Source organism: Pseudophryne corroboree, chromosome 2 (assembly GCF_028390025.1).
Source record: "Pseudophryne corroboree isolate aPseCor3 chromosome 2, aPseCor3.hap2, whole genome shotgun sequence".
NCBI classification, from domain to species: Eukaryota; Metazoa; Chordata; class Amphibia; order Anura; family Myobatrachidae; genus Pseudophryne; species Pseudophryne corroboree.
The window spans coordinates 140,240,569-140,255,937 of record NC_086445.1 but is presented as its reverse complement, the minus strand read 5'-3'; the positions used below and the strand labels follow the sequence as shown (position 1 = coordinate 140,255,937).

The 15,369-nt window shown below is 44.5% G+C and overlaps 1 protein-coding gene across 2 annotated transcripts in view; it reads right to left on the bottom strand.

Moving 5' to 3' along the window:
* B3GLCT (beta 3-glucosyltransferase) overlaps positions 1–15,369 on the bottom strand; it is a 1,170,551-nt gene that overhangs the window by 85,809 nt on the left and 1,069,373 nt on the right. For both annotated transcript variants that reach the window (XM_063951761.1, XM_063951762.1), the window contains exon 11: positions 7,685–7,798. In XM_063951761.1, the coding sequence (XP_063807831.1) occupies positions 7,685–7,798 (114 nt within the window). The remainder of the gene's footprint in view (positions 1–7,684; positions 7,799–15,369) is intronic.

The window sequence follows — 15,369 nt, the reverse complement described above, 5'->3', positions numbered from 1 at the left end:
TGCAGTGATGCACCGATACCTGTTTTGGTTTCAGGAGGTCCCTGACCAGAGATGCTAATTCCTGGGCCTTCTCCACCGGGAGAAACACCTTCTTCTGTTCTGTGTCCAGAATCATGCCCAGGAAAAGCAGACGCGTCGTAGGAATCAGCTGCGACTTTGGAACATTCAGAATCCAGCCGTGCTGTAGTAACACTTCCTGAGAGAGTGTTACGCTGATCAACAACTGCTCCCTGGACCTCGCCTTTATGAGGAGATCGTCCAAGTACGGGATAATTATAACTCCCTTCTGCCGAAGGAGTATCATCATTTCGGCCATTACCTTGGTAAATATTCTCGGTGCCGTGGACAGGCCAAACGGCAACGTCTGGAATTTGTAATGACAGTCCTGTACCACAAATCTGAGGTACTCCTGGTGAGGTGGGTAAATGGGGACATGCAAGTAAGCATCTTTGATGTCCAGCGACACCATAAAATCCCCCTCTTCCAGGCTTGCAATAACCACTCTGAGCGATTCCATTTTGAACTTGAATTTCTTTATATAAGTGTTCAAGGACTTTAAATTCAGAATGGGTCTCACCGAACCGTCCGGTTTCGGTACCACAAACATTGTGGAATAGTAACCCCTTCCCTGTTGAAGGAGGGGGACCCTGACAATCACTTGCTGGAGGTACAGCTTGTGAACTGCTGCCAGCACTACCTCCCTTTCCATGGGGGTAGCTGGCAAGGCTGATTTGAGGTAACGGCGGGGGGGGGGGGGGGGGGGGAGTCGCTTCGAATTCCAGCTAGTATCCCTGAGATACAATTTCTATAGCCCAGAGATCCACCTGTGAGCGAACCCACTGGCTGCTGAAGTTTCGGAGACGCGCCCCCACCGCATCTGGCTCCGCCTGTGGAGCCCCAACGTCATGCGGTGGACTTAGTGGAAGCAGGGGAGGACTTTTGTTCCTGGGAACTTGCTGCATGGTGCAGCTTCTTACCTCTACCCCTGCCTCTGGCAAGAAAGGATGCACCCCTGACCCTCTTGCCTTTTTGGGAACGAAAGGACTGCATTTGATAATACGGTGCTTTCTTAGGCTGTGAGGAAACCTGAGGCAAGAAAGTGGACTTTCCAGCTGTCGCTGTAGACACGAGGTCCGACAGACCGTCCCCAAACAATTCCTCACCCTTATAAGGCAAAACCTCCATGTGTTTTTTAGAATCAGCATCTCTTGTCCATTGCCGAGTCCATAAGACCCTCCTGGCAGAAATGGACATAGCATTAATTCTAGAGCCCAGCAGGCAAATGTCCCTCTGAGCATCTCGCATATATAAGACGACGTCTTTGCTATGGCCCAGGGTTAGCAAAACAGTATCTCTGTCGAGGGAATTTATGTCGTCTAACAGAGTATCTGTCCACGCTGCTACAGCACTACACATCCAGGCTGAAGCAACAGCAGGTCTCAGTAGAGTACCAGAGTGTGTATATACTGACTTCAGGATAGCTTCCTGCTTTCTATCCGCAGGCTCCTTTAGGGCGGCCGTATCCTGAGACGGCAGGGCCACCTTTTTAGATAAGCGTGTCAGCGCCTTGTCCACCCTAGGGGATGTTTCCCAACGTAACCTGTCCGTTGGCGGGAAAGGGTACGCCATCAGTAACCTCTTAGAAATCACTAATTTCTTATCAGGGGAACTCCACGCTTCTTCGCACAATTCATTTAATTCATCAGATGGGGGAAAAGTCAATGGCTGCTTTTTCTCCCCAAACATATAAACCCTCTTGGTATTAACCGGGTTACTCTCAGAAATGTGTAATACATTTTTCATTGCAATAATCATGCATCGGATGGCCTTAGTCATTTTAGACTGTAAATGTGCCTCATCATCGTCGACACAGGAGTCGGACTCCGTGTCGGCATCAGTGTCAACCATCTGAGCTAGAGGGCGTTTATGAGCCCCAGACGGCTTCTGAGTCGCCTGGGCAGGCGCGGGCTGAGACCCCGGCTGTCCCAAGGCTGCAGCGTCATCAAACCTTTTATGTAAGGAGTTTACATTGTCATTTAAGACCTTCCACATATCCATCCAATCTGGTGTCGGCCCCGACACCACACTTATCTGCCCTTGCTCCGCCTCCACGTAACCTTCCTCATCAAACATGTCGACACAGCCGTACCGACACACCGCACACACACAGGGAATGCTCAGACTGAGGACAGGACCCCACAAAGCCTTTGGAGAGACAGAGTATGCCAGCACACACCACAGCGCTATATAACACAGGGATTTACACTGCTAATAAGTGATTTTCCCAATAGCTGCTTGTCTATCGATTTGCACCTAAATTTATGTGCCCCCCCTCTCTTTTTAACCCGTCTTGTACCTGGATACTGCAGGGGAGAGCCTGGGGAGCGTGCTTCCAGCGGAGCTGTGAAGGGAAAATGGCGCTGGTGTGCTGAGGAAGAAGGCCCCGCCCCCTCAGTGGCGGGCTTCTGTCCCGCTTTTAGTGTAAAATAATGGCGGGGGTTTTTACATATATACAGTGCTAGACTATATATATGTATGATTTTGTGCCAAAGGTACCTCAATTGCAGCCCAGGGCGCCCCCCCCCCCCCCCCCCCAGTGCCCTGCACCCTACAGTGACCGGAGTGTGTAAGTGTGCTGGGAGCAATGGCGCACAGCTGCGGTGCGGTGCGCTACCTTAATGAAGACAGGAGTCTTCAGCCGCCGATTTCGACATCTTCCAGCTTCTGTTCTTCTGGCTCTGCAAGGGGGACGGCGGCGCGGCTCCGGGAACGGACGATCGAGGGCAGGTGCCTGTGTTCGAACGCTCTGGAGCTAATGGTGTCCAGTAGCCTAAGAAGCACAAGCTAGCTGCAAGCAGGTAGGTTTGCTTCTCTCCCCTTAGTCCCACGTAGCAGTGAGTCTGTTGCCAGCAGAAACTCACTGAAAATAAAAAACCTAATAAATACTTTCTTTTCTAGTAAGCTCAGGAGAGCCCACTAGGAGCACCCAGCTCTGGCCGGGCACAGATTCTAACTGAGGCCTGGAGGAGGGGCATAGAGGGAGGAGCCAGTGCACACCAGATAGTACCTAATCTTTTTTTAGAGTGCCCAGTCTCCTGCGGAGCCCGTCTATTCCCCATGGTCCTTACGGAGTTCCCAGCATCCACTAGGACGTCAGAGAAATAAAGGGAACACTAAAATAACACATCCTAGATCTGAATGAATTACATATTCTTATTAAATACTTTAATCTTTACATAGTTGAATGTGCGGACAACAAAATCACACAAAAATGATCAATGGAAAGCAAATTTATTAACCCATGGAGGTCTGGATTTGGAGTCACACTCAAAATTAAAGTGGAAAAACACTCTACAGGCTGATCCATCTTTGATGTAATGTCCTTAAAACAAGTCAAAATGAGGCTCAGTAGTGTGTGTGGCCTCCATGTGCATGTATGACCTCCCTACAACCCACACAAGTGCCTCAGGTAGTGCAGCTCATCCAGGATGGCACATCAATGCGAGCTGTGGCAAGAAGGTTAGCTGTGTCTGTCAGCGTAGTGTCCAGAGCATGGAGGCGCTACCAGGAGACAGGGCAGTACATCAGGAGACATGGAGGAGGCCGTAGGAGGGCAATAACCCAGCAGCAGGGCCGCTACCTACGCCTTTGTGCAAGGAGGAACAGGAGGAGCACTGCCAGAGCCCTGCAAAATGACCTCCAGCAAGCCACAAATGTGCATGTGTCTACTCAAACGATCAGAAACAGACTCCATAAGGGTGGTATGAGGGCCCAACATCCACAGGTGGGGGTTGTGCTTACAGCCCAACACCGTGCAGGATGTTTGGCATTTGCCAGAGAACACCAAGATTGGCAAATTCGCCACTGGCGCCCTGTGCTCTTCACAGATGAAAGCAGGTTCTCACTGAGCACATGTGACAGACGTGACAGAGTCTGGAGACGCTAAGGAGAACGTTCTGCTGCCTGCAACATCCTCCAGCATGACCGGTTTGGCAGTGGGTCAGTAATGGTGTGGGGTGGCATTTCTTTGGGGGGCCACACAGCCCTCCATGTGCTCGCCAGAGGTAGCCTGACTGCCATTAGGTACCGAGATGAGATCCTCAGACCCCTTATAAGACCATATGCTGGTGCGGTTGGCCCTGGGTTCCTCCTAATGCAAGACAATGCTAGACCTCATGTGGCTGGAGTGTGTCAGCAGTTCCTGCAAGACGAAGGCATTGATGCTATGGACTGTCCCGCCCGTTCCCCAAACCTGAATCCAATTGAGCACATCTGGGACATCATGTCTCACTCCATCCACCAACGCCACGTTGCACCACAGACTGTCCAGGAGTTGGCGGATGCTTTAGTCCAGGTCTGGGAGGAGATCCCTCAGGAGACCATCCGCCACCTCATCAGGAGCATGCCCATGCATTGTAGGGAGGTCATACAGGCACGTGGAGGCCACACACACTACTGAGCCTCATTTTGACTTGTTTTAAGGACATTACATCAAAGTTGGATCAGCCTGTAGTGTGTTTTTCCACTTTAATTTTGAGGGTGACTCCAAATCCAGACCTCCATGGGTTAATAAATTTGATTTCCATTGATAATTTTTGTGTGATTTTTTGTCAGCACATTCAACTATGTGAAGAACAAAGTATTTAATAAGAATATTTCATTCATTCAGATCTAGGATGTGTTGTTTAAGTGTTCCCTTTATTTTTTTGAGCATTATATATATATATATATATATATATATATATATATATATATATATATATATGGGGTGGTATTCATGTGACCGCCGGTCAGCTGAACGACAGTCACATTACCTCCTCCACGAGCCCGACGGCTCACTATCCCGATGGTCGGCATGCCGACCAACAGGGACTATTTCCACTCGTGGGTGTCCACGACACCCACAGAATGGGGATAGAACCCGTGGCGACCGCAGGTCGCCACCAAGCCCGCAAGGGGCTTGCTGCACTCGCCCCTCCCCGCCGGGATCCCGGCGTCTGTATGCTGCCGGGATCCCGGCGTCGGTAAGCTGACCGCCGGTCAGCAGTACTACACCCTATATATATATGTATGAACAATGGAGAAATACTGCGTCACATGCAAAAAAAAGATTGAAATCTCAGAAGATTATTGCACAAATACTATATGAAATATTTTTTTTTTGTACAGACACTCCCCAAACCATATATAGGGCATCTGCAACCCCGCAAGGAAAATTGAATGGTAAATCCCTATGCAATTGAATCTCAAACAGAAGAATATGGGTATATGCGACCAATGGTGGCTTAAACCTCTAATAAAAATCAGATATACAGTATGTAAAAAAAAAAAAAAAAATATATATATATATATATATATATACCGGTATATATATATAAATATTTAATATAAGAAATGGGATTAAAAAAAATAAAAAATAATAATAATAATATATACACACACACACACACACACACACACACACACACACACACACACACACACACACACACACACACTTGTGCTCATAAGTTTACATACTCGTGCAGAATTTGTGATTTTCTGGCCATTTGTCAGAGAATATGAATGATAACTCACAAACTTTTCTTTCACTCATGGTTAGTGGTTGGGTAAAGCCATTTATTGTCAAACAACTGTGTTTACTCTTTTTAAATCATAATGACAACAGAAACGACCCTGATCAAAAGTTTACATACCCCAGTTCTTAATACCGTGTATTGCCCCCTTTAACATCAATGACAGCTTGAAATCTTTTGTGGTAGTTGTGGATGAGGCTCTTTATTTTCTCAGATGGTAAAGCTGCACATTCTTCTTGGCAAAAAACCTCCAGTTCCTGTAAATTCTTGGGCTGTCTTGCATGAACTGCACGTTTGAGATCTCCCCAGATTGGCTCAATGATATTGAGGTCAGGAGACTGAGATGGCCACTCCAGAACCTTCACTTTATTCTGCTGTAGCAAATGACAGGTCGACTTGGCCTTGTGTTTTAGATCATTGTCATGTTGGAACGTCCAAGTACGTCCCATGCGCAGCTTCCGGGCTGATGAGTGCAAATTTTCCTCCAGTATTTTCTGATAACATGCTGCATTCATCTTGCCATCAATTTTGACCAAGTTTCCAGTGCCTTTGTAGCTCACACATCCCCAAAACATCAGCGATCCACCTCCGTGTTTCACAGTAGGAATGGTGTACCTTTCATCATAGGCCTTGTTGACTCCTCTCCAAATGTAACGTTTATGGTTGTGGCCAAAAAGTTCAATTTTGGTCTCATCACTCCAAATGACTTTGTTCCTGAAGTTTTGCGGCTTGTCTCTGTGCTGTTTGGAGTATTGTAAGCGGGATGCTTTGTGGCATTTGCGTAGTGATGGCTTTCTTCTGGCGACTCGACCATGCAGCCCATTTTTCTTCAAATGCCTCCTTATTGTGCATCTTGAAACAACCACACCACTTTTTTTCAGAGAGTCCTGTATTTCAGCTGAAGTTATTTGTGGATTTTTCTTTGCATCCCGAACAAATATCAGAAAATACTGGAGGAAAATTTGCACTCATCAGCCCGGAAGCTGCGCATGGGACTTAAGAGGTTATAAGGCACACTAACATATTTTGTGTTTAAAGTGGTCAATGCTGTAGATTAATGAGTATACTCAATTGTAAGCTCTTTGGGATAAGTAATGGGTGTGTCTGCATAATAAGTGTAAAAGATGCTCTACACCCAGCAGGGTTGTTCTGAAGGAATACACACATCGTCACATTATTAGTTACTACATGACGCTGAAAGAAGCATCCAGCCAGATCCTGTACGTGTCCTGCACCTTGCTCAGGACCAGGAACAGCAGCAGCTCCTATTACTAACAGGGAGGTCCTGACCACTTCCATCGCTGAACCCCAGTAACTAGTAGCTGTAGATGTTTATTGGGATATCATGTAAGGTACCTCTAAAAGCAACCTCAATTTACAAATAGCAACAGATTAAAAGAAATAAACAGAATGCTCATGATGCAGAAAGATGCTGTCCTAACTACCAGACATATGAGTTATATACTGTATATCACATATATTATATGGCAAATGCCAGCAATACAAAACAAACATTCCAGCCAGCTCCCGTTATGCAATACAAACCAATGGGGCCACCCTCGAGCCTCTGTTGCAAGCATTGTGATTCCTGACTCACTCTACTTACACGCTAGTTCCACACCCCTTTAAATCTCTTTCTACTAAAGTCAGCCCTTTACGCTCCGCACTTCCCTCTCCGGGGGTGGAGTGTTCTATTGGCTCCCCGCACTTCCAGATAACACTCCGGTGGGAGGGGGAGGGGGGGGGGGGGCGGGTATCTCTGTGTGTGCTATATGGGCACCCTGCTCTACCAGGTAATGCTCTGGGCGGCAGGGGGGGGGGGGGGAGGGGGGAGTCTCAACATACAAAAGGGAGTTGCCATCAATTTACTTAGTGGGGGCCCCCACAAGCCTTAATCCGGCCCTGTCTATATGTAAGCAAAACAATGATGAGAGGATGTGACAGTTATTGAGTGAATAATCGGATAGGGAGAGCAAATAGAACATAATTAGTGGCGACATTAAGCTAATTATTTCCCTTTAATTTGCAATTCCTCAAAACGAGTTTATACAGATGTACAGTACACAATTGTTTTAGGTCAGCAATGTGAATCTAAATTGTAATCATACCTCTTTCAACATTCGGTATCCCTAAATCTATTGTTGGGATTGTGGGATCTGCATGATCACTGTAATATTGAAGATGTACAGCATTCTTTTCCCAAGTCTGCTTGACCACAGGTACTGCAAATAAACAAAGAGAAATGTGTTTTACAATGAAAAAACAACACAAAAAACCCTCAAAAGGTGTCATATTACAAGTAAAAATAAACGTTAAAAATAATACTAGTTATTATTTTATTTTTTATCTGGCAAACGCTTTATCAAAAAAGAAAAAAAAGTATTATGGAGGGTGATAGATAAGATCACAATGAAAGATAAATACAAGAGTTAAATAAACGGACCACTTCATAAAAAGAAACTTTACTACTGTGATCAACTTTATACACAGCAGTCAGGATGTCTCCTACATGACCAATTATAACCCACCGGAAAAAAAGCAAGAACACACTCTAAAGGCCCATACACATTAGACGATGTCGCTCTGTGAGCGACATCGTCTAATGTTTCCCCCTCCCGGGCCGGCGGCCGACTATACACACTGAGCGATATGACTGCTCATATCGCTCAGTGACGTCACGCCCCCGCCAGCCCTGCATGAAGGTCGTGGACGACAGTCCACATCCTTCATGCATGCCCTACCGACAGCGACGATCGTTGCCGACCCGTGGGGCAGCGCATCGGTCGTCGCTGGTGGCATACACACTTGACGATAAAATGAGCGACGTCGCTCAAGAAGGGGGAAAATGAGCGACGTCGCTCACTTTATCGTTAAGTGTGTACGGACCTTAAGAACATGGTAAATATAAGTTTAATACATTTTTATTTGATGTTTATTTATTTATCTTCAAACAAATAAAAAGGATGTAGTTCAGTGGTAGGAAACATGCAGAGAGACTTCATCTACTGCCCCCCAGCTCTGTCTCCCACTCTTTATTCTCTGCTTTTGCCTATGTCACATGTACTGTAAGTGATTGAGACCGAGAAATTGGGAGGGATCTTTTGCAAGTTCAACTACTAGACTTCACGCTGGCCTGTTTTAGCAGGGCACCGTGCAGACTAATTTTTAAAGGGCAAAATGCACCTTCTGCCCTTTTACCGGCGCCCTGCTAAAACAATTGAAGAGGGATCCAGCTCGCAAAGAAGCAATATTAGATTTTATACTCACAAATGGTGACTGGATATTAGACATATACTGTATGTGGGTGAGGATCTAGGATCATTACAAGTAAATTACAATGAACTCTTGCCGTTCTGGGCTGGATACTGAATAAATGCTGCAGTCTGAATTTATCATATTTGGGTAATTACACTGAACCCTTGCAGTGCTAGGCTGAATGTTGAATATGTGCTGCAGTCTGAATTTATTACATTTGGGCAATTACATTGCCAATATTTATATCAGCTGTTATTAGTCTGTACTAGATAAAGTGTTGGTAATCTGCTCTCTCAATGTTTGTTTTTAGTGGAGTTTTATTGCAGGCTTTGTAGTTGGGGGTGAGTTGTTGGGCCTTCATTGCAAGTATTGAACGCACATGCCTAGTATCCATTCTTAAGGAGAACTGCTAGGCTGGTCAATGGATCTTATTATAAAGGTTTTTTTTATTTGTTTGTTTTTTAAAAAGGTTATGAAATTTTACAACAATTCAAAACTTATCCAGGACTTAAACAGTACAAAAGCAGATTGAAAACATACATCCAATCATCTTTACAGCTAAGAACTACCAGAAAATCAACCAGCCTTTCAACCTCATGCAAACTTATCTGTGTATTTAAACGTTTGTTCATATCTTTAAATCTGAAATCCTCACACTGTCTGAGAACACTATGCAACCAATTTGTATACAGTATTTTTAAAACCAGCTGTAATATCATGGTTTGACATTTTGCTCAGTGATGCATAGTTAATTGTAGGGCATACTGAGCTGGTGTTTGCATAGTGAAATACAGTATAATTTTCGCTTTTCATCAGCTAAACATTTGCCTCACTGGTAGCCTGTATTAATTAGCCATAGTATACCTTTAGATGCAATCTAGGGTCAGCTGTTATAGTCAATGTATGCCCACATACACAAAATGTTCATAACACTAAGTGTTTGAAAATGAACAGCTAAACAACATCAGCAAACAGGTGTTTTAACGATTAACTTTAACAACTGCAACTTCATTACAATCTAAGCCTAAATAACCTTAGTTTTATTTCCAATACACCATGTACCGCAAATTGCTGTTCACAATATTGCACCCTGGTATTTTCTCCAAAGCAATTACATCATTCACTCTCCATGCAACTCACCCCTCTGTACACATTGCTGCCTCAATTATACACTCCCCTCTTATAAACTTCATGAGAGGTTTACTTATCTTTAAACATTGACAATAACATGCACAGCCTGTCACCATAAAAAAATAATCACAAACCTATATTTCTCTCCCCCACCCCGTTTCTATAAGCTGGTGACATTTCACCAAATCCGGGCCCCAGCCACTTACCGCACTCACATTCAACTGATTCGCAGCAATATATAAATCCTATTAACCTCATAAACATCACAAGTCTCCCATCACCCTCCAAGCATTGATAGTGGATGGTAGGTTGCCTGAGAGAGGGTTGAGAAGTGATTTAAATGTATGTCATGTTTCTGTTATAGCCAGCATGTTGAAGTTGTTAGAGATGAATAGGTCATAGATGAATGTAAATTTGTTACAAACAGAGTGTGCATTCCCAAAGGCACATTTTAGTGATTTGAGGATGATGGGAGACATGTAATGTTTATGAGGTTGACAGGATTTATATATTGCTGCGAATCTGGTATATGTGAGTGGGGTAAGTGCATTGGGGCACCAGCATATAGAAACGGAGGGAGGGGGGGGGGGGGGGAGAAATACGTCAGTGTGGTAGACTTAACATCGATAACTCTATTTCTCCTATGTCCACAGGATCCATATTGGGATATAAGGTAGCGTCAGCAGAATGGCACCAACGATTAAAGCTTTCGGCCTCCCAGAATGCAGTGGGCCAGTCTCCTATATCCCCGCCTCCTGGCTCAGGCAATTTAATTTACAAAGCTCAAGGCAGAAGCATCATAGAGAGCCCTAATCAGGCGAGAAGAACACACATGCACACCTTTCCGTGCAAGAAGGAAGAGGTTAGTAGGTATAAGGATCATCAAATCAGGTGCGTCAGGGTGGGATCCTTGTTGATACTGTGGACTTAGGAGACAGAGTTAGCGACGGTAAGTCTACCATAACTACGTATTTCTCCTGCAGGATCCACAGATTATCCACAAGATAAACATTGGGATGTTCCAAAGCAAATTTAGTGGCGGGGACGCTCCTGATTGAACAGCAGAATCCTTCGCCCGAATGCAGCGTCCTGAGAGACAAAGGTATCAAAGGCATAATGTCTAATGAATGTGTTAATGGAAACCCATGTTGCTGCCTTACATATCTTTCAGCTGAAGCACCACATTGTGCTGATCTACCTTACGAGTAGAGTGAGCAGAGACATTAGTCAGAATAGGGAGATCAGCTTGAGAGTATGCTTCTGAAATAGTCATCCGAAGCCACCTCGTCAGTGTCTGCTTGTCAGCAGGCCATTCTCTCTAGTGAAATACGAAGAGAGTGTCTGTCTTGCTGATGGCACTGGTATGATCCTTAACGCCCAGACTACATTCAATGATGCATCTCCCGCAGAGAAATCCGGTCCCTGAAAAGCCGGAACAACAATCTCTTCATTGAGGTGTAATTTAAAGATCACCTTAGGAAGATAACCAGATCTAGTTCGGAGAACTGCTCTATCTGGATGAAATATCAGAAAAGGAGGGCAACATGATAACATTTATAGATCGCTTCGGCTTCCTAAATACTAATTTATTAACACTATAGTTTTTTCACTGGTATGCTACGCTGGGCTTTCTGGCTTATGCTGGTGTTTTGGGGTGCCACACCCTGCACCTAGATGTAGCGCTAGGGACCCCAAATATACAGAGACACCTTGATGCAGCTTTGGGGCATATTCACACATTTGCGCAAATATGTGTAACGAAGATCTCTGAATTCTATTATTATGTGGAATTTATATCTGGTTACGGTTATCATTCAGGGTGCTGGGGGAAACAAATGCCTTTTTTTCTTGCTTAGAAATACCCCTCCCTTTCGAGCACCTGAATGATATCACTAAGCTAATTGAGCATCTACCAATATATATGTTTGTTGTGAGAGGCAGAGAGGTTCCTGCATTAGGAGGAGGTGCAGGCCCTGACGTGCCACATGGAGCATTATGGGGTTGCTCCAAGGTAGGTAGCTCTTAGCTTAGACATATTGTAGTAAGGAGCCATTATCATGTGGCTCCTTGCTGGTTAATCTTAGACCCAGATTGGGGTAATGGAGGTGTGAGGTGTGGTGCCTCTGGACTGGCTGAGCTGGATGGCCTTAGTGTGGCATACCCTTACATTCTATTAACACTTTTCACTTATTAATTTTTTAACACTATTTCTCTATTTTAATTGCATTTCATTTTTGTATCACTTTCTCTATAGCTTCGGCTTCCTAAATACTAATTTATTAACACTATAGTTTTTTCACTGGTATGCTACGCCTGGCTTTCTGGCTTATGCTGGTGTTTTGGGGTGCCACACCCTGCACCTAGATATAGCGCTAGGGACCCCAAATATGCAGAGACGCCTTGATGCGGCTTTGGGGCTTATTCACACATTTGCGCAAGTATGTGTAACGAAGATCTCTGAATTCTATTACTGTATTATGTGGAATTTATATCTGGTTACGGTTATCATTCAGGGTGCTGGGGGAAACAAATGCCTTTTTTTCTTGCTTAGAAATACCCCTCCCTTTCGAGCACCTGAATGATATCACTAAGCTAATTGAGCATCTACCAATATATATGAACATTTCTAGATCCCAAGGGGCTGTAGGGGGAACAAAAGAAAGCTGAATGTGAAGCATTCCTTGAAAAAAAGTGCGAACATTCTGTAGGTTAGCATTTTTCCTTTTGGAACCATACAGTTAGTGCAGACACTTGTACTTTTAAGGAATACACACGCAGACTTTTATCCATTCCTGCCTGAAGGAATGTTAGAACTCTTGAAACTCTGAAAGACCTCGGGTCATAATTTCTGGCAGTGAACCACTGAATATAAGCATGCCATAACCAATAAAAAATGCGAGCCGAGGATGGTTCCTTGTACCAAGCATTGTTTAAATGACCTGTTGTGAAAATTCTTTTGCTTTCAGGATGGATTTCTCAAAAGCCACGCCGTAAAAGACAGCCAATCTAGGTGTTTGTAATGACAAGGACCCTGACACAATAGATCTGGACGTTGAGGCAGTAGAAATGAAATATTCCCGGACAACCTCTGCAGATCTGTGTATCAATGTCTTCTGGGCCATGCCGGAGCTATTAGTATGACGGCGCCCTGTTCTTGTTTGATTTTCCAAATCACCCTGGGCAATAAGTAATTGGCCAGCTGAAACACCCATATCACTGACAGAAGTTCCAATATATTTATTGGCAGGCAACTTTCTTCCTTGGTCCACTGCCCCTGGAAGCAAAACTTTTTCTGACACTTCTCCCCAGCCCCAAAGACTGGCATCCGTTGTCAGAATCTCCTACTCTGAGAACCAAAAGGGTCGCCCTTTTTCCAGATGGACCTCCGTAACGACCTCCATACTTCCCGAGGAAGGACCATAGTCTGGATTTTTATCATCTGATGCAGTCCATTCTATCTGAAAAGCATCAGACGTTGAAGGGGCCTCGAGTGGAATTAAGCATATTCCACCATGTCGAATGTAGATACCATAGATCCCATCACTCGCATTGCTGCCTGAATGGATACTACTGTGTAGTAGATCCTGAATCCTTGTCTGTATTGTGGATATTTTATTCAGAGGTAGAAAAACTCTGAAGCCTGGAATCCTCTACAGACCCCAGGTGCATCATGTGTTGTGACAAAACCAGGGAAAACTTTGTTAAATTTATGAGACATACTTGGCTTTGGAAACAGGCTATTGTCATTTGTAGATGGCACTGGATAATTTCCTGAGATTGAGTCAGGATTAACAGGTTGTCCAGTTATGGGAACATCATTATCCCCTGACGATGGAGATAGGCCGCCATCAGCACCATCATTTTGGTGAACCTTCTTGGAACTGTAACCAGTCCAAATGGTAGGACCTGAAACTGAAAATGTTTCTGGAGGATAGCAACCCTGAGATAGCACTGATGGAACAGTGCTATAGGTATATGTAGGTAAACATCCTGGATATCTAGAGATACCATAAATCCTCTAGCTCCAAGGCCAAGCTAATGGAGCGTAAAGTTTCCATATGAAACCAAGGCATCCAAATGTATATGTTCAAAGTTTTGAGATTGAGAATGGTGCGGTTATAACTCATTCAGTTTCTGTACTAGAAAACAGGTTGGAATAGAAACCTTGTCCCTGCTGAGCAGGGGGAACTGATATTATCACCCCTGATTGAAAAAACTTGGAACTACCTCTCATAAAGCCGTGGCCTTCATTACCACTGAAGACTGGTTGGTACAAAAGAACTTTGTGGAGAGTTTTTCTTGAAGGCAATCGCATAACCGTGAGATACCGCTTCTAGCACCCAGGCATCTGTGGTGGACTGCTGCCAGTTCTGTGCAAATTAAAGAAGCCAGCCTCCCACCCTGACATCCCTCAGGTGGAGGCCTGTGCCATCAGTTGATGGCTTATCTTCTGGTTTGGAAGCAGGCCATCTGGTAGCCCAATGCTTTTTAGCTTTTCCAGACCTATCTGATTGGGACTGTTTGCCGACACCCTTTCCTTATGCTTTTACTTGGGCCCGAAAGGACAGAAAAGGTGAAAACTTAGGATTTGACTTGTAAACTGAAGAAAACTTCACTTTCTTAGAGTCTGCTTCAGACTCCAGAATATAGCTTTAATTCCTTACCAAAAAGAATAACTCCAGTAAAAGGCAAAGACTCTAGTACCCTTTGGTATCCGAGTAAGCTTCCCATGTACGTAGCCTGACCACTCTGTGCACTGCTACTGCTGAGGCTGATGCTTGAGAAGCTACTGTACCCAGAGGCGGATTGGTCATAGGGCTTATAGGGAAGATCCCCGATGGGCCAACGCACCCGCGGGGCCTGTTTTGTTTGAAAACATGTGGTCCTATTTATAGATATAATGAATAAGATGCAAAATAATTTGCATATATGAAATTTTTTTTGCCACTTAGCCTGTGATTGCAGATGATCTAGTGTATGCTCTGTCTGCCTGCTTAGCTGACATATAAGATTGAGTGAATAGTGATTGGGATACGCGGTTGGTGTAATAAGCAAGAAAATATATCTTTCCAAAGAATGATATAGTTTCCTAAATTCTAAAGGTGTATCATATAATGTGCTCATAATATTGAATTTTATTTCCTTTTAACTTCCCCCTTGATGCTGGACATGCCCACTATCTGGAAAGTCTTGGGGGGAGGCTGCTGCCTCCATGGCCCATGTCTAGACCTTACACCTCTGGTGCTGCCCATGTGGGGCCACTAGTACAAATTTTTTCCAGGGCCGCTTTTTGTTCCCAATCCGCCCCTGACTGTACCCATATCCAAGAATGCTTCTTATAAAAATAGCTGCGTGTTTAATATGTGCAATATGGGACTTTTGTTCTCTAGCAGCCAGTAAAAAATCA